This window comes from Vanessa tameamea, chromosome 5, assembly GCF_037043105.1.
Source record: "Vanessa tameamea isolate UH-Manoa-2023 chromosome 5, ilVanTame1 primary haplotype, whole genome shotgun sequence".
In the NCBI taxonomy this organism is placed as follows: Eukaryota; Metazoa; Arthropoda; class Insecta; order Lepidoptera; family Nymphalidae; genus Vanessa; species Vanessa tameamea.
Window position 1 is genome coordinate 8,488,846 of NC_087313.1, and position 19,753 is coordinate 8,508,598.

General features: G+C 33.7%; 1 protein-coding gene across 8 annotated transcripts in view; it reads right to left on the bottom strand.

The window, feature by feature from the left end:
• C3g (C3G guanyl-nucleotide exchange factor) overlaps positions 1–19,753 on the bottom strand; it is a 36,745-nt gene that overhangs the window by 11,320 nt on the left and 5,672 nt on the right. Inside the window, exons 1-11 of one of the 8 annotated variants that reach the window (XM_064220975.1) lie at positions 14,226–15,928; positions 7,110–7,278; positions 4,724–4,832; positions 4,404–4,512; positions 3,888–4,202; positions 3,383–3,524; positions 2,185–2,265; positions 1,654–1,784; positions 1,258–1,354; positions 1,012–1,119; positions 603–707 (exon numbers count right to left, since the gene is read on the bottom strand). In XM_064220975.1, coding sequence (XP_064077045.1) covers positions 603–707; positions 1,012–1,119; positions 1,258–1,354; positions 1,654–1,784; positions 2,185–2,265; positions 3,383–3,524; positions 3,888–4,202; positions 4,404–4,512; positions 4,724–4,832; positions 7,110–7,278; positions 14,226–14,883 — 2,024 coding nt within the window. In that variant the 5' untranslated portion in view covers positions 14,884–15,928. Of the gene's footprint in view, positions 1–602; positions 708–1,011; positions 1,120–1,257; positions 1,355–1,653; positions 1,785–2,184; positions 2,266–3,382; positions 3,525–3,887; positions 4,203–4,403; positions 4,513–4,723; positions 4,833–5,956; positions 6,487–7,109; positions 7,279–11,243; positions 11,410–14,225; positions 15,929–19,753 lie in introns of those variants that run through there. The other 7 variants (XM_026628977.2, XM_026628976.2, XM_026628982.2 and 4 more) reach the window with 7 other exon arrangements.

Genomic DNA, 19,753 nt, shown 5'->3' on the forward strand with positions numbered 1-19,753 from the left:
TTTTAAAAATGACATTGTCGATATTGATGAAAATTGTCATACTACTTTACTCAGGTGTTACTCTACTTCTACTAAATTTTATTTTTTCTTCTAAAATCCAAGTAAATGAAACATATATCGTTGCAACGTGCAATTTGTGCTTCTAATTAATAATATTAGTGACAAAACTGTCTCTATGATGATAACTAAGTGATTTATCGGTATTTTTTTTGTATTATAAAACTTGTAGAATTTTAAAACTGTACTTTACACCACTTCAAACTTTTGCTATATATATTATCCATTGTATATATTATATTCATGGAGCCCTTAAATACGGTATGATCAAGGCTGGAACCCGAATATGATATAAAAAATGAAGAACCGTATTAGTACAACAAGTTTACAAATCTATTCCGCGAACCTTAAATCTTAAATCATACAATCAATTCCAAATTAATGACTTCAGTCACTAAAAGAAATTAAATAAGACTGAATAGCGGAATTAATCAGATTCAAATGAGTGTAATGTTCGCAGTTAAAATATAGTCAAAACCAGGTGACAAAGCAGTAAAAACAATTGTCCCAAGCCGGAGCTGTCGGCACCGGCAGCGGACACTCACTTTGAGGAGTTGTGCGCGGCCACCGAGTTCACACTGAACATGCGGCCCTCAACGCTCTGCAGAGTGCACTTCATTTCGCTCACATACTCTGTACTTTCAAAAGTACTGCAAACAATAACAGGAAGCATGACACGAGACAATCAAAAACAAAGGTGAGTGGAGTTAATAGTGAAATTCAATTATTGTGTCGAAATTTCATTTGGTATATCATTTTTAAATATATTTCTATTTACAGTATTTTTGACAATAATATAATAATAATATATAATAACACAGTAAGGATAAAGATTGTGATACCAAATCAAATTCCCTCAGTGCTATCGAAAATGTAATGCAAACAAGTGAGTGTACAACATAAAACAAACAAGTGTTGGATCAAACGTGACGTGAGTGATGCATTATTTGTCACCTGTCCGTATGACTAGAGTAGTGATGCGAGGAGAATGTCGATGTAAAACTCTGTTCTGTTGATATCTCCGAGTGACCGACCGACACGAAACCGGATTCGTTGGAGAAACTTTAAATTAAAAAAAAAATGCACAATAAATAGACTGAACAAAAATAGAGGAGAAAGATAAAGTAAATTTGTAATAATTATGCATTCGAACAAATAAAACTTGTAGAGTTGAATACGACCCGGCTATTATTTACTCACCGATTGTGGTTGGAGTGGCCGTGGACATTGTTCATATGAGACTCGTGTGACTCCACTGAAGTTCGCATTTCATTCATATTATTGCAACTGCACATGCCTGTTATTAATAAATATATAATAAATTATTAATTAATTATTATTAAATTTAAAATATAAACAAACAAGATAAGGAAAAACAAATACCAAACCATAATCAAGCATTTTCATATTTGTAATTTATACTCGAAATATTCTTATAAATCTTTATAACAATCATAGCAAGTGAGTCAATTACAATTAGTATCTTATCAATTCTATTGGTTTATGTTAAAAGTAACCAAAAAAAAACCAATAAACCGATTATTAGAAAAATAAACATTTATAATTATTTAGTGTGATATAGTTTAAATTACTTACCAACTAAATCAGAGTTAGGGGGAGTGACAAATACTTCATGGTTCATAGAATCATGTGTGTTTCTGTCTTCATCATTAGACACGTTGAGCATTGAATCTAGAGAGCCACTGCTGTGGGACTGGAGTGACAATCTAGAAAAAACATAATAAGAAATCATTAAGCGAATTATAACTTAAAACATCTATTTTAATAAAGTTAATCCTTAAGTATGTAATACTTAATATTATAGCATTAATTTAAATCTTAAAATATAGTAGTACTAGCTGTCACCAGCCCGCTTCTCTGGGCATAATCAACGTCATTCAAAAAATTAATAGCGTCTTGGTCACGATCTCGATTGATACGTTCACTAATTTTCACGTGATTGATCCACAAAGAAAAAATATATTATTATATATATAAGCATGGAATGTAGTCCTTAAAAAATGTTTCGCCTTATGAGTACCGTTATCGTAGATAATTTTCACTTTTCCCGACAAGAAGGGAAGTGAAAGTGATCATAAAGAATTCAAACTTAATATCTAATTATACCTGTCTATGGACAGTCCTAGTAGGGAGTTGTCGTTCGCTGACTTGCGCTTTGGCGGCAAAGGAGGGGCCAACTCGATTTTCCTGCAATAAACTTTCACTTTTACCAACCAAACCCGATATCAAATTATACAGAGAAAAGTGAAATTCATTACGGCGATGTCAAGGTCACACGTTATGGAGATGTTGAACTCAATTTCTAATATATTCAAACTCTTAAATTAAAATTTTATTTTATTTAAATTAATAAAACTAAATGTTAATGTAGTATTTATTGAACAGAGAAAGCATTAGTCTTAAATTATTCAATCTGCAAAAGAAATATAAATTAATTGCTTTATTAATCGGTCGAAAGTCGGTTATTTACGATTACCATAACTGTATTAATATATTTAATATCCATTTTATGAAATCAAATATTTAGAAATCAATCAAATACATCAAGTTGTAAATAAAATAAATTGGTTACTATCTACGATCAATATATAGTCAATTGCTTTTTGAAATATTTTCAAAAAAGATTTATATTATAATTACTATAAATTGTACTATAGGAAACAACTTTACTAGCCGTATTTAGTAACAATATAACTTTTACAATAATGATAATACTATCTAATAAACCTATATGCATATAAAATACTTTTGTTATGTGACTTATTATATCAAAATATATATTTATTTATATAATTTTATTTTAATGTACATATACATCATTAACAGTGATATTCAAATAAGTAATGTCACAAAATAGTTCCGTGACTTAATTAATACCAACATAAAACTAAATGTATTTATTAGGCAAATGGGCCACTTGATGGTAAGTAGTCACCATAGCTCATAGATATTGCGGTTACAATTGACTCACCCTTAAAACCTCAAAATAATAATACTGAGTATTGCTCTTTGGCAGTAGAATATCTGATAAGTGGGTGGTATCTACTCAGTCAAGCTTACAAAAAACCCTATCGCCAAGTAATTACTAACTACTGTTTTTTTTTTAAAGTTCAAAATTAATGTACTTGAATTACTTTCGACAGAACCATAGAGTCGTCACCCTTTACGTTGTACACAACATGTACCAACTAATTAGACAATTTAAACTTTTGCGAGATGTATCCACCATAGTGCCTATAGATTTTATTCGGGTTTTAAACGAAATCATATTTTCCATGTCTAGGTAAACAATTTCTTGACTGACCGGTTGGGCCTGGCGGGCTTAGGCGGCGGCGAGTCCGGCGCGTCGAGTATGGACTCCGACGAGTGCGAGGCGCGCACGCCGCTCGTCTCCGTACCGGGTTCGCCCGTTAGGAGGGACAACTCTTTGGGCGTAAGGGGGATGTCTGTAATGAGAAACAAAATATAATGAGTAACATATAAGAAGATTAAATAAAAAAATATTGAACCCAGTTATAAATATATTTTTGTTGGATACGAGGAACTGATTGATAATCATTGAAGTAGTTACTATTATTTAATTTCTCCAACTTTTTTTTTTATAGTTTGAATTTTCCTAAAACCTTATAAAGAATTTAAAAAACCGTAAAAAAATATATACGAAAACTACTGTTCTTTATAATTGGACAACATACAAAGAAATGTCACTAATTCGAGACCTGTTTATTTCTTTAAAAAATATATATAGAAAAAAAGGATCGGTCTATGATGGTCTCGTCACAGTCACGATGGCCGCACTGATAACGCACCGGGCAGCGAGTTCCTCTGCGTGGAGGCGCGCGGCGACACGAGCGCGGGGCGCGGCGACAGCGCGGGGCGCGTCATGTGCTGCTGCGCCAGCCCCGCCACCTCCTCCACGGCCGCCGTCACGCCCTTCACCACCGAGCTCACGTGCTCGGGCGACAGCGCCGCCGTCGACGTCTCCATCTCCGTGTCGTCGGCGTCGGCTCGCAAGCTGACGACGGTCACTTCGTCGCAGAGTCGTATCAGCATCGCTAGCGCCGTGCACAGCCGCTTGACGGCGCTCATGAGCTGCGGTGACCGGCTGCAGTACGGTTTAATTGCTGCGAAGGGAACGTTTTAAACGATTTATTATCGGTTCGATGACCTCGATAAAATGAACAAAAGTAAAAGTAAAGTTTCTGGGAAACGGACATACTCAATATGCATACAGATGCAAATACAATACCCCGTGTTTGGGTTTGTGTAAACAAAACACAAAAAAAAAGATCAGTCGTTGATAAAAAAATGCATAATGAATTTACCTTTGTGTATATTTGCGATCGATTCGAAAACAATAGTGCCGTTGTCCGGCAACATTTCCAGTTTCCTCTTTGTGATGACATCGGAGAAATGTTTTAAGCCGAATGTGACCTGAAAGCGATTACAATGCCTTCATCAAATCAAATCACATAAAAAAGAAGTAACAGCTACCAAATATATTAGTTTACTTTGAACGGCGCATTAAACTCACTTTTATTTATTTTATAATTATTGAATGCGCATGTGTGTAAATGTTTTTTTGTTTGTGTGTGTGTATTAGTATAGTTTAAACGTGATTTATATTATATAACTATTATATTACCTCTTTGACTAGCCGTTCGAGTTCTTTGGCAGGTGTGATTTCACCCTCCTCCGCCGTGACGGATTTGGCTCCCATGTTCCGAGGTTTCGGACTAAGTGGGGAGTGCGATCTGAAAATACAACGAAATAATTTGAATTTTCTTAAATGTTAACACAAACGACATAAATATATAGAATATTTTCACACTTCGTTATTAAAACACTTGTTCTTAAATGTGGGAACCGCATTGTTTATTTTTTGCTAGAATACACTCCGTCCATAATATAATGAACACCGTAATATTTTATTCGAAATAATTATTTGAACAATCTTTTGTTTTCTTCGAACGATTTTAGCGAATACAAATTTAAATTCATCAAGATTGTTGTAACGTGTTTTCCGGCCTTGACTAATGTAGATAGAAATCTCTTGTTTAGCAGTTTTACTCAATGTTAAAAAATTGCAAACAAAATAAGTCTAAATGACAGGCTGCTGTCGTGAACGGTCGCTTTCAAAACGAACTGCGTAACTATGCGACATGACGCTGCGTATACAATTAGCAATTGGGCAATTCGATAAAAATTATTAAGTGGCACCGTTACATAAAAAATATCACCCAAATTCGCCAGTGACTGGAATATTAGTATTGCGAAAGAAACAACTTTATATGCAAGCCAGCACTGCGCGTATAACGAAGCTAAGCTGTATTTGATATACAAAGTCCCGGTTCGTTTTACTCTGTGCGTGTACAAATAACTAACGCATAATAAACATACATATCCATACAAACAACATTAGATTTAATCAGACTCGTGTGCGTTTGTGAACTTATTTGCATTTTGTCACATGCTGTTTAGACGTTCCTATTGTATCCATTTGCAAATATTGACAATTGTTTTCATAGATAAAACATTTTTAGAACATACGAACCGTTTTCACTGACTTGAAGAAACTTAAAATGCGAACAATAATTTTAATACTAGCGAACAATATACTCACCTATTATAGTCTACATAAAGAGAAATATAACTCAAATTTTGGTCACACTAGACAAAAAATAGGGTCAAGCCTGCAAACTTTGATCACGAGATCTATCGAAACGTACAATAAAAGAATAACGAGCCATTTCGAAAGACATAACTTTTAGATGTACCGTTATCGATCACGATGCGACTATAACAAACGTTAAGCCATGTTAAAACTTATTCACTGCTTAAACGATATCTGATGTTTTATGAACCTTAAAAACCGTACCGTTTCCCATTGTAGACGAGACGTTGGTGAAGCTTACTCGTACGCTTGTTAATCCAATATCCGACAGGCGATCGTACCGTGTTCGACATTTAGACACACCGACAAAAACACCTGAACCGTAACGACACTCGATCACACTAGATTTTATATTCACACTGTAATTTACTTTCAAATAACCTCAGATAGTAAATAAGCATTCGGACACACTAAATAAAACAATTCACCCACTGACAGTCCGGTGGCGGACATTAAAATGTAATCACTTAACATTGCACGTTCCGAACTAATGAGATTTCAGCGGACAATGTCATTAATGCGAGCGACAGTCTAGCCGTCCGTGACTCATAATAAACGCCACATTAAACGCATTAAACATCACAATATAAGTTTCGCAATGCCTTACACGGCTATAATTACTACTTTAATATCATATTCATATTCGGTCAAACACTATTAATTTAGCTCGACCTTAGAGTCGAGATAAAGTTGTTGTAATGAGCGACACTTTCTTGAATAGCTGCCAGTGTGATAGCTGAGTTATGTACGTATATGCAAGACTATTATCAATACAGATAAGAAGCAATAGCTAGTGTAAAGATTTCATTGCTATGTACACAACTTGGAAAGATAACATTTCGTAGTGACAAATAGATACAAACTTTATGATAGTGGAATAATTACTTGTCAAAATATCTTATGCGCAACGTGTAGAAAATTAATTATATTACAAGGTTTATGCGTTGAGTCGCCTAATATGTAATCAGTTTTATTCGATACCTGTAGTTATTTATCAATAGATTATTTTCTTTAAAAGTCATTAACTAAATACCCAGTAGTAAATGTATTTTAATTTTTAGTATGAAATTTATTCATTGATCTACAACCTACATTAAAGTCTATTCAAAATTACTCAAGCAAATGTGATTTCCCGTAGTATAAGCATTGAATGATTGATTAATGAATATTGGTAGCCATCGTAAATGCGGGTCATTAATATTTCTAAAGTACGACTAGAATTATAGGTGAAAATGAGAGATTTCAATTTATATTTAAAATTAACTAAAATTAAAATAGGCCATATTCTCCGCTTTTTCCTGCAACTTGTACCAAATCCCTGTCAACGGACGCGCGAGTCGCTAGATAACGTACTGACCTGATATTGGAGGCGAGATGCGGCGGATGGGGAGGCTGCGCAGGCGAACGCATGTTCGAGATGCGCTCGAGTAGGTCGTCCTTGAAGGAGCGCGCGCGCCGCGCTAGTTTATTGGCGCCGCGCAGTGATCCGCGGTGCCCCGAACCCGCTTCACCGCAAACCTCGTTATCTGTAACCATATACAGAGTAGTCAAGTAGATGACAACCTTTACAGCTATCTCATTTATGGCTAACGAGATCTTAGTAGTAATCCTTCAAAAGTGTACCAAAATCAAAGGCCTCCCTCCTTCGCCCAAACGTGATTTCCTAAATATTTACAACAATTTAGTACCTTATGCTTTATTTGTTGTGTACACAATTTAAAGATAACTTATTTAATAATAATCAGGAATTTAATTATGAAACACCTAACATGTAATACGTGACGATTTTCATGTAATTGGAAAATTCCCGGGGAAACAGCTATGTGCTACAATAAAATTACGTAATATCCCTTACGTCAAGGGTTCTCCTTAACGTAGTTTAGTTTAAGCCAATCTTTTTATCTCATATATTTATTTGTTCATTGAATAATCTCTATAGTTACTTAATTTTACTAATAAAATCATAATATAGTTTATTGGTGCCAATTTAGTACACAATCTATGAACTAAACAACTTTAGTTTCGGCTGTCTGGCGAGGTATTCATTAAGTCGTTCTGGACCCGCGACAACGTGCGTGGGTAACGCATCAGTCACACTTTGCGGTCGATTCGCATACTAATCGCGAGCTAGTTCTCGCCTCTCACGAGATACAATCCGGGCGGTAGGAGTATACTCCTAACTCGTCTCCCTATCTGTAAACTAATTTGGAATTCATAAAAAAAACGCTAAATCTTATATGCACAAACGATGCACAGAGACAACAAGTCTATTAGTTCAAGGAGCCAAAGAAGAGTGTATTCAAAAATTGTCGAAGTGATTTTGAAGCGTAAATTGTTGATCACGTAATATTATCATCTGACAAAGGAAAAGATCAATCGCTGTGTGGCTTTGTCTAGGCCCGTTGTGCAAATTTAAATGTATATAAAACATAATCGACACGATTATCTCTAAGCCTATCACGATCTTTACATTTTCATGGGTCCTAACATACTAATTTAAGAATAAACATAATTACATGTTATAATATTATACATATACTACGTGGCCTGCTCTGGGCACGGCGGCCGATGACAAAAAATGTTAGACTAGTAACCTGCGGAAGAGTAATACAGCGAGTAATTGAGTGCGCAAACTCAGGTTCACTCTCTATTCACTCTACGTCGTGCGATGGGACGGAAATCCGATACGACCGGAAAGAAATCATGTGCAGGACCAGCAGATTTACGTACAAATTCTTAAAACAGTTCAAACTCAGTTACATTAATACTTTAAAGCGTAACATTTTTTGTTAGTTTAACATTAAATTGTTATATTAAAAAAACATCGGGCAAATTCAAACATAATTTAAAACGCATCTATTAAATAACAAATTCAATCTTACTATCGTATAAATTATATGTTACTAATAAATTTATATAAAACTCAAGATATTTTTCAAGGCCATATTGTCAATTAAAGCATTTTTGAATCGTCATAATATAACTCGATAGCTTCGCCGATTAATAAGAACTGATTTATCTTATTATTTCCAATCAATTTATAACTTAAAAACATCCTCATGTAAATTTAAAGAATAATTACTATACTTAAAGATTAAATTATTGTGGAAAACTGAGGGATTCGTCACGTTTTCTAAAAGGTGTTGTCTCCTTTAAGCAGTGCGATGAGAACGTATAAGAATGTATAGTTCGTATATAACCCATAATAATACTAATTTACGGAACACTGACTGGTCAAAAGTTAAAGAATCATTTCCAAAAAAAACTGGGTCTACTTTTGCCTTCAGTTAGATACCCCTACTCTACAACGCTTACTTTCTTCACCGTAAGGTAAAATATAATTTTGAAGGTTCTACTCCATGCAAGTTGGAATTAAACTTAATTAACTTCTGGAGTCTCTTTTAATTTCAGCAATGAACTTCTTTTCGTTGAAGTTAAAATACTGGTCGAAGAGTTCAAAGGCCAACCTTTATCTACGGACACCCCCGAACATTAACGTATCGTTTATTTCCTTTACGTCACGATTATTACAACTTAATTATTCAATTGATAATTTCGCGATCACTTCTAATTAACCACATCTAATGAAGTACCCGGAACAAAAAATATAATATCTATTACTAATATAATTATACTTTTATTTGCTTGTTCGCTCTGTTATCAAACTACCAGTCTTTTGCTTTATGCGTAATAAAGAAAACCTTTTTATTAAGAATTAAGAGCGTTGCAATTACTATAAACATGTATATGAAACCGACAAGTATAATCGAAATTTATTTGATCATTGTATGCAAGTCCGCCTCGTAGATACCACCCACTCATCACTTATTCTGCTTAGTATTGTTGTGTTCCGGTTTGAAGGGTGAATGAGCCAAGGCACTTATGGGACACAAGGGACACAATTTAATAGTTCCTAAGGTTATATCTTCCAGCGCCAATGCCTATGGCCAATCATGAGCGCATATCCTCAGGTATCCCAATTTCAAGTTCATCTATATATTAGCACTAGCTTAAAGTTGGTTTTGAACATACTACTACTATACATTTTTATACTATTCGAGATAATAAAAGGAATTTGTTTACATGTTTAAACAAACACAAACACTTTATAATATAAGCATAATACAGACTCAATAACCAAATGCCATATTTAAACAATGTTCAAACGACGTGACGCATATTTCAACAAGAACAAATCAACGCCGAGGCCGTACAATCAAGGCAGACAACGAACTTTAAAGAATACCCAAACCTTATACGGTAACTCGTATCACGCATTACGCCTTTGGTATTCACTGAGAAGATAATACAACAAAACAATATGTATATATTATTCTTTTTCTAGTTCTCATCCGACTATATAGGTGATACGTACTCAATGTCCCTGTATATAATTACATTTAATTCAACACAGTAACACGACGATTCAAAAGTGCTTTTATGAGCCTACTTGATTAAAGAATATTCGGATTTTGATTTATTTGTTTCCTTAAAAATATGTATGGAAAATTTCATGATAATTGAATAGTAAAGACGTGAAAGCGTGACAAACAAACTTACTTTCGAATTTATAATATTAGAGTTGTCACCGTAGCCGACCGAGTATAAAAAAAAAACGTCTGCCCATAATACACGGAAAACTCATTATAATATAATTAACTAAGATACCAATTATAAAAAGCTAATATTGTAATTACAAAAAAAAATACCACAATTACATTTGGTCTGCATATTGAGCTAATAAAACGCACAAATGAAATTAATTGTCATCATACGGTCTATTTGTTATTATATTGTTATTATATAATTACATAGATAGTGAGTTAATGATCCTGTTGAACAGATCTGTTGTTCTTATCTCGTTACACGATGTTTGTATTTGTATTTACAATCATTTTAAAGTTCGTTTATGTAACAATGGCTGTACGTTTTTGGTTCGTGCATTGTTGACGTAATGCTTCTAATAAACAAGTCTACGGTTTAATAATAATTCCGATACGAATTACACAGTATTATTCCTATGGTCTTATCAAATATTTTTAAGGAATCGTTTAAGGATAAACTGAACTGAACTGTGGGAATTAAATTACATTTAATTATAATGTATGCACAAACTACTTTTGGGTTATTTCGTACGTAAGAAAACTCAACTAATTTAGAGACAGGCAGACATACACGTCCTTCCTCTGCCTCGCCTCCCTCACTATCTTTGGTTATAATAGTATTCTCAATAATAATGACGTAAATGTACAGATTACCCCCAAGGTTTTAGTATACATTTAAGTGGACCATTAAGTTGCTACGTTCGAAGAATATATTTAACAAACAAGGTCTTCCATGCCACAGTATATGCAGGTCAAAATTACAAATAAATTTTCCTTATACGTATAAATACATTGTAAATTAATCACCAACTTAACCCGTACATATATTACGCGAGTACTTGTTGATCACAATACTTTTTTTTGTTAAAAACTTATATCACACTCACTTCTTTATTAGTAACGAAAAATCTTCCAAGACTTATTATGAGACGCGTTGGAGGATAAGTAAACACAGGTTTATCAATGACGGTCGAGTTTAAAAATATACGCGAAGGCGACAGCAGGACGCGCCCAAGCCGCGCCGCGTGACGACTGAGACAAGCTACACTAGTGTGGAGGAGGACACCGCACCGTACCGCGCCGGACGGACGCCGGGTCATGCCCGCTTCCTGGGCTCGAGTGCGTCATACATATCATAAACAAAAACTAAAGCGGAGAACTCACAGTAAGTGATTTATTTTTACATAATATACAAAAGAATAACGAAACTTTTATTATTTTGAAATACATTAAGCAGTACAATACGTACGTACAAATACAATTCGATATATCAAAAATCGACCAATAAATCTCTATCCTGCACTAAGCCTTAACCTTAACACTTAGTATTCATATTTAGCAATAAGCACCGCGTTTGGAAATGATGTTACAACTTTTACAAAACTAGTTATAATACTTGGCTCGTCTTCGCACTAACTTGAATGGTTTATTTTTGATTTTTAATCATTGTTTTATACAAAGATAGAACGATTAGTATCGCACACGACAACGCTGTCCATACCCACACAGCCTAAACAATGCTAATCCATGTTATCGTACGCCCTCGACTTTTTTTTACTATCATTACCGTTAAATATTTTTTAATGTCACATAACGAGAATACCCGATTTGAATACTTACAACAGCAATTCATATTTCTAAAATATGCTTTAAATTTTTACTATGTTCTTTATAGTCACAATACTGTGGTTTTGTAACAAAAAGCGCCCAGACTGAAAGGTTTTTCGGATACTGCATTGCTTTAACTGTCTTTTAACAAAAAAAAATATACAAAAGATTTAAGACCATCTTGTTAACTAAACTGGTGACAGGAGGGGTGGTTTCGCCTAGAGAATTGGAATGGCGATTTACGGGAAGATGCACGCTTGCTAGCATTCTAGCTATAGTGAAATGCTTTATGGTTTTTAGTTATTTTCATTCGTCTTTGTATATTAATACAGAAACAGAAATCTATTTTACAAAAATATTTTAATATGATTCATTTGAAATATAGATTCTGTGTATACGAATATGGGGTTAATTTCGACTAAACATGATACTCTTTACACACGATAATCTTAAATGTATACAAATTACTTTTACAACAAAATAAAAACATACGAAGCGGAAGAATCCTTTTGTTTGAACACGCTTATCTCAGGTTACCAATTGGAAACCGATTTGTAAAATATTTTTGCGTTAGAAAAGCTTCTATGAGGAAGGCTACACACATCACGACACATACGTACATAGCCCGCGGTACAGCATTTTGAAATACAAGCCGTACGTAACTGTATCACATTGTGTGTAACACTTGAAAGGTGTCAATTCAGAAAAAAAACAAGCAGACATTTTCTTTTATATTAAATATTAGAACAAAAACCAGATGAATGTCATTCACGAAAGCTTAAGAAAAACACATAAGGGGTAACAATATATTACGCCTCGACCTAAACACTTCCTTTTTTTGTTTTAAATAAAAGCTATGACGTCTAACAATAATATGTTGTCTGCAGTAATGGTGTAGTAAATGTGTAATAATAAACAATAACTTTATAGTCTACATATTAAATGCGGTATGTAAAGTCAGAAATAACGGCGAATGATTGGGCACGATTTGTGAGAATTTAACATTACATTACCGTTTTAATATTAAATAGATACATACGACCTCAAAATATTATAAAAATATATTATGCACGTTCACGCAGGACTTGGAAGACGTTATCGCATACGTGGAAGAAGATTTAATACATTTATCTAGCTTTACTATTTACACAACTAATGTAGTAAACTAAGCATTATAAAGGTCATTGTGATAATTAACTTCAATATAGTATATTTATTATTAATGTATTATGAATAATAATTTTGATAAAGACACATTAATATAGTAATATAAACGAGTGTTTAAATGCGCTTTATATTACATAATAATAAGCATTTTTTTCAAATTTAGCATTGCATCGACATTTTAAAAGATCAATCATACGACTTCCACTGATAGTACGTAATTTATGCAGACACATCTAGCTAGTCACTACGGACTATTACAGGGATAAGAAAATCATTTAAAATCACGACAACGGCATGTGTCGATTTTAATTTTTTTAATAATACTTAAATTAAAAATAATAATTATTATTTACCGTGGAGACTGAAATAAAATCGCACACATAGTCAAAAACTTAGCTTCTTGCAATCTCTCCACACTGACAAAGTCATGGCACATAAAACCCGTAAGAAAAAAAGTATATTTAAATACTATTAGCGACTTTTTCCGACGGCCTTAACATTACAACAACAATAGATACAAATACACAATGCCCCGTTCCCGCGTATGTTACGTTTTATTATACAACATCAACTACCTCGTTGTACTCGGCTCTGCGATACAACAAGAGTAAGAAAAACCGAAAGCATTTCACATTCTCTTCCGTTTCGTATAAGGAAATGAGATTGCGATTTAAATGTATTGTGCATTTTATAAAATAAAAAGACTAATGTTTTTCACATGAATTTTAAAAACTTATTGACAGACCAGATGAATTTAATTATAATATCGACGAAATAAGTTGATTTATATTTTTATATAGACCAGTATAAAATTAATTATTGATTATGTTTTTGTCCAATGTTTACATTTCTTAGTAATGGAAATGTGAACAGAATGTACCAAGCAAACTTAAGTTGTTTTTGAGGTTACCGCGTAAAATAAATACTGTGAGACATTCGACATACAAGCTTCGTTTAAAATACGTAATTCACGAGTGTATTAAAATAATGATAAACGGATTTTTGGATGCATTTTGAGAACAGAATCACCGAATTACAAAAAAGCCATATGGAACAATACGTACGTGCAGTACAAAAACATTTCATAAACATACCGTTCAAATGATTATAAGCGACCGCGTCTCCACATATTTTCCGATAAACACCGACACCCGGAACCGCAGTGGTCCGCGAAAAGCGGCGTTGTACAGGCCTCCGGCGAGCTTCCACTACAGAATAGGAATTTCTCACATCTCCCTTACGAGTAGTTTTACAATCTTCGACTGGTGAAACGAAATGTTTAATACTTTCATCGTGCAACAAATTTTGGAGACTGGTTCCATTTCTTATCTTTTCTTTTATCGAATCCTTTTTACCCTTTTTCAATGTCAAATTATCAAAACTCTTACAGGGCGTTAGTTGCGGAATATTATTGTTACGTATATCATATTTCCGCGGATCGAAGGTACTGATGCGCGGATAGTGGCTCACTAATATGTCGGGCTTTTTACATTTCGTTACAATCACAGCTTGTGACGCGGGTGACTCTGGTTTATATCTGTTACTGCGATGTTTAATATTCATAATATTCCGTTTTATCACAGAAGTTCCTCTCTCTTCTATAGCATGTATTACATCATTAGATTCCAAAGGAAAACCCAAAGGGTGTAATCCTGTCTTGTAAACATGGTAGCTCCGTTTATTTCGTCTCTGATTCTGATTATCGTCGTGGATAAAACTCTCATCGTAATGAGGCATCTTGGCACAATACATAGTGACCTTTCCAAATCATATGCGAAGTAATATTTAATTATAGAATAACGGTATTATCACATTTTCCTTTGATTAATGTAATGGAAAAGCTTTGTAATTAGATATTTGCGCTTATAGAGAAAGGGAGTGCCCTTAGAAATCTTCGAAAGTAGGCACTACACTCTCGTCAAGTTTCTCCTCTGAATATTGATGAAATACTACACTATCGTCGCAAGGTGTTGTGGGACACTGCGTGACATTCAAAATCAGATCAGCTAATAGCGATCATTCAGGAACCGAAATAGCGAAGACGTAAGGTACAATTAGGTCATTATTTATTTACAGTTAGCGTCGCAACAAGCTTTATGTGCGCATCGCTCGATCTTTTACCGACATCTGTCCAATATGCATGGAGGACCTTGACAATGTAAATTTAACTAAATTAATTGTACTTTTTTGATAGTAAAATTAATTAATTAAAAATATTTAAAATGATGGTCTAACAGAAACGCCATTATGAATGCACATAATTATTCTATAAGTTCTATCGACATTTCAAAACAATAGAAAGCTACAGTGTTATGTCATTAAACATATTTACAAAAGGAACACTAGACGATGGAATCGACTACTTTCTCTGCAAATACAAACTGCAATTTCAAACTTCACTCAATCACTCGACTTGTAGGTATGTCATAAATAATATAGCGAAAAGTCCCCACTTAACAAACACTCATTACACATGTTGCCGTAAGTTACGAAAATTCACTGTGTAGACCGTCTCGCACTGAGATAATTTCGTGTAAGCCCGCCTTCTTTATAAAATACCTATTCTAAAAATAGTTAACGTTTTTTCACAACCAGATCTCGATATTCAGCAGAGCAACGAGTAGGCGAGGTAATGGGCAGCAGAGCATAATGTTGACACAGGATGGCGAATTGCGGATCGGTTAGCGAGATACGCGGCAGAGAACGGCGCGGGTGGTGCGGCCGACAGCAGCGGCGCGACGGCACTGCGCCGGCTGCCCCTGGGCCGCTGCTGTCGCACCAGCGAGAGTGAAAGTGCCAGATCCATGCATCTCCGCGACTGCGCCCGCGTCGGCACACCTGTCCTTACAAACGCTAGTATTACGATAATATACGATAGTTAATATCTGTTATCTAATACACGTAAGTCTTCCCGCTCCCAACACTTAACTGTTATTATAACTGATTGAGAATATTACAGCGGGCGGTAATAAAATATATAATTTTGAAACACGGTGTGTAGATTTGCAGTTATTTTGCACAACACGTCGTACATTTGCTAACTATGTGATAGCGTGATTGCGCTCTTTTGTAAGTATAAAAAACGTGTATCATAAAAAGCGATATTTATTTAGCGATATTTTATTTTATTTTATAAATATTTTTCGAACGCAACCTGAAAAATCTTTATTTTTTTCTATTTACTGAATGTTAATCACAATCGATCTAAATTTAAATTGAATAATATACTAAACGCTTAATTCTTTTATACCACGATAAACGTAAATAATAATTGAAATAGAAGCGTGCCAGAGATCTGTGTCACTTGACCATTACCAGACCGCCAGGGTTACACGCAAGGCAATTGTAACCGTATTAACACGCAACTTAATTAAAAAAACATGAAAATTATCAAGATAATAAAGATCAAGTTTTTACATTATAAATATCATTATTATATAACAAACATATGAAATTTTGCTTATGTAAATAATTTGAATTAAATCTATTTTTATAAAATGTTTTTCCGTTGAATGAATATCAACACAGCCAAAAATACTGAGTCAATAGAAAGCTAAAATTTCGAACGTGGGTTTATATTACAATATCGTAAGCATCCGCTAAAAAAGGGTTGTAGAAAATTTCAAATTAAAGGTAGAGAAATGGGAGTTGTAATTTTGTATGTAAGTCACGAATATATTCAAATAAATGTATTTAAAAAATTGAGATAAACCAAGTAGCCTAATGATATAAGATAACTAAGTAAGTAAATAAATTCTTAAAAACTTCATAGAGGATATAACTGTATTAGATCAGCTGAACCCACGGTTTTACCTGCGCCAAATTTATAAAACTATTGCCTATAGCACACAAACCGTCGACCCCCATTTGAACCCCTCGAGGATTGAATTAAAAAAAATAGGCTATGTCCACCCCTCGACTCAAACCATTTCCATACCGAATTTCATCTAAATCGGTTCAATTGTTTAAACTTGAAGAGGCAACAGACAGAGTTACTGTCGCATTTATAATATTAACAATGATTCACGAATAAAAATTGTCTATCGTTTAAAATAACGCGTTTCGGTATTTGTCATACGTTAAAGCGATTCAAGTGAGACGTTAAAGCGAATAACAAAACTGCCACTCTTGAACTAGTAGCTAAAGTGTGTTAGTATTTTGAATGGTATTATTTTTCCCGAAATCATCGGTTAAGATGCTTGCGTTCTAACCACTGCGCCATCTCGGCTCTATAATTACATAATTAAGCTATTGCTATATTAGAATGATAATACTGGTAGTACGAAAATGGTTTGTTTATTTTATTACTGTTAGTGTTATTTTATTAGTGTTAGTGCTTATCTTCGTGTACAATTATGTGTACACCTAATTGTACACGAAGAAGAAATATAATTTATTGAGTATAAAATAAATTTTATCAAATTCAATAACTAATAGCGGCACTCTAATGACCCAAGCTGACCATAACAATATTTATTATAACATAATTTTTATTTTAAATAGATTTTAAAATACCCTTTAGACATATATTTTTAGTAGTTAAAAGCTCGGTGGTCAGCTGTAAAAATAGATGACATGACAAAGGTGTTGATCGACTACTATATTTAAACATTTATTTAGTTATTTTTATGATATGTAAAAAATGAGTATTTAAATTGTGTTACACGCGAATAAATAAAGCAATAAATATATATCGATTTATACTTTTTCTAGCAAGTGCAGGAAACTCACACAAACGTTTGCTCGGCCACCGGCCACGGTCCAAGCAACTCACTTTCCAATAAACTAGCCCGATCGCGATACCTAATCTAACGGGATCGTATTACTCCTAGCCTTCTACTTAACTCGCCCAACCATTATAGCAGGGCATCTTTCAATTATTCGACGTATAATCACTAAGGAATTGCGTAAAACAATAAAATAACTTGTTACATCATTACGAAAGACATTCATCATGCTTTACTCAACATTGCGGTGACAGAAGACCCATCACGATTCCTAATGATAGCGAATTACTTCAAACCTTGAGTTAGATACAGGCGAAACAGCGATGAGCAGATACAAAGGTATCACGTAGACTGCCAGTACCGCAATATAAGAAAAAATAATTTAAAAAATTATGACGAAAATTGTTATGATCCAATATTATTAATGATTGTATAATTGTTACTAATATTATGAATGTGAAAGTGAGTTTGTTTGTGTGTCTGGCTTTCACATCTCAACACAGTATCAATTTTTAAAACACAATAATAGCAATCGGATACTATATTTAGATACTAGATCAAGCAAGTAGGTAATAGAAATTGAACGGGGAAACATCGGACGATAGATAATAATTTAAAAACGAAGCTATGAAGCAATCGGTGATTTTTTCACAGTTCACCTCTCACGTTCAGTTAACAATGCATGTCATTAAGCTTATCAATAACAGGAAGAAAACATGTCTGAAGGTCTATATAATTATAGCCTAGTAACTAGCTCAAAAACGTGATTCTTGCTATTGTTAGTAAAATACGAGTGATGGATTAGACATTGGATGTGCAATGACACTTTTCTTGCGAAAATAACAAGCCCGCACATAAACATTTGCAAGTTCTAAACAGTTTAAGATTAAATGTCAACAATTAAATATAAAATAAACATGGGATCTCATTTTTTGCACACTTTAAAATATCTAACAAAAAAAAAAAACTGAAAAAATAACTTCCGTAATTTCATCTCTATTATAAACATTTTTTCAATTTTAGAAAACTATACTATTTACTGACGAATATACAATATAATATTCATACTTAAATTTGAGGAGCCAAGATCGCCCAATAGACAGAATTCATAGTTGACCGAAGATCACAGTCAGTTTTCACAGAATAGCCTAATCGTTATTCATATAATAAAAAATTATAAAAATAAATGCCTTCAATGTTCGAAAAACAATTGTAATGAGACAATCCATTAAGATAAATATCAAGTTTTAGTCATAGTTGAAGATAAAATAAAGTAATTAACTAATATCTATACTATTATATATGGCTTAGCTTAGTGGTTTGTTTATTTGAACGCGCTTATCCAAGTATCCACTAATCATATTTGAAAAAAATAAATAGATAAGCCCATTCATTGAGTATGTTATAGACTATATAATATCTCACTATGGGAGGCCGAACAATTACGTTCAACTCGGATAAAACCACACGAAGCGGCTAGTCCTTTAAAGTATCTCAATAATATATAAGTTAAGATAATTGCTTAAGCGCTTGGTTAAGCAAAGCACTAAGCAATTATTAAGTATTTTAGGTAACGTAATAACCAATTAATCGATTTGCTTCGACATTTAACAACGATCAGACCTAGTTGATGTCTGAAGTTGCATTATTAATATTATATAAAGAGTCATTGCGTAAGATTAAATCTTGAATAGCAATGGGTGTAAATCCACATAAAAGATTAACATCTTATTTTATGCGTTACGAAATCATTGATTCACGCAAAACAACCCATCAAATGGCACAAACGACCTCAGCAATTAGATATTAGGTCGTTATAATATAAAATCATTCGACTGTGTCGACATTAGAGCCGCAAGCAGATTAATCAAAACATTAACTGTATCAAGTGTCGT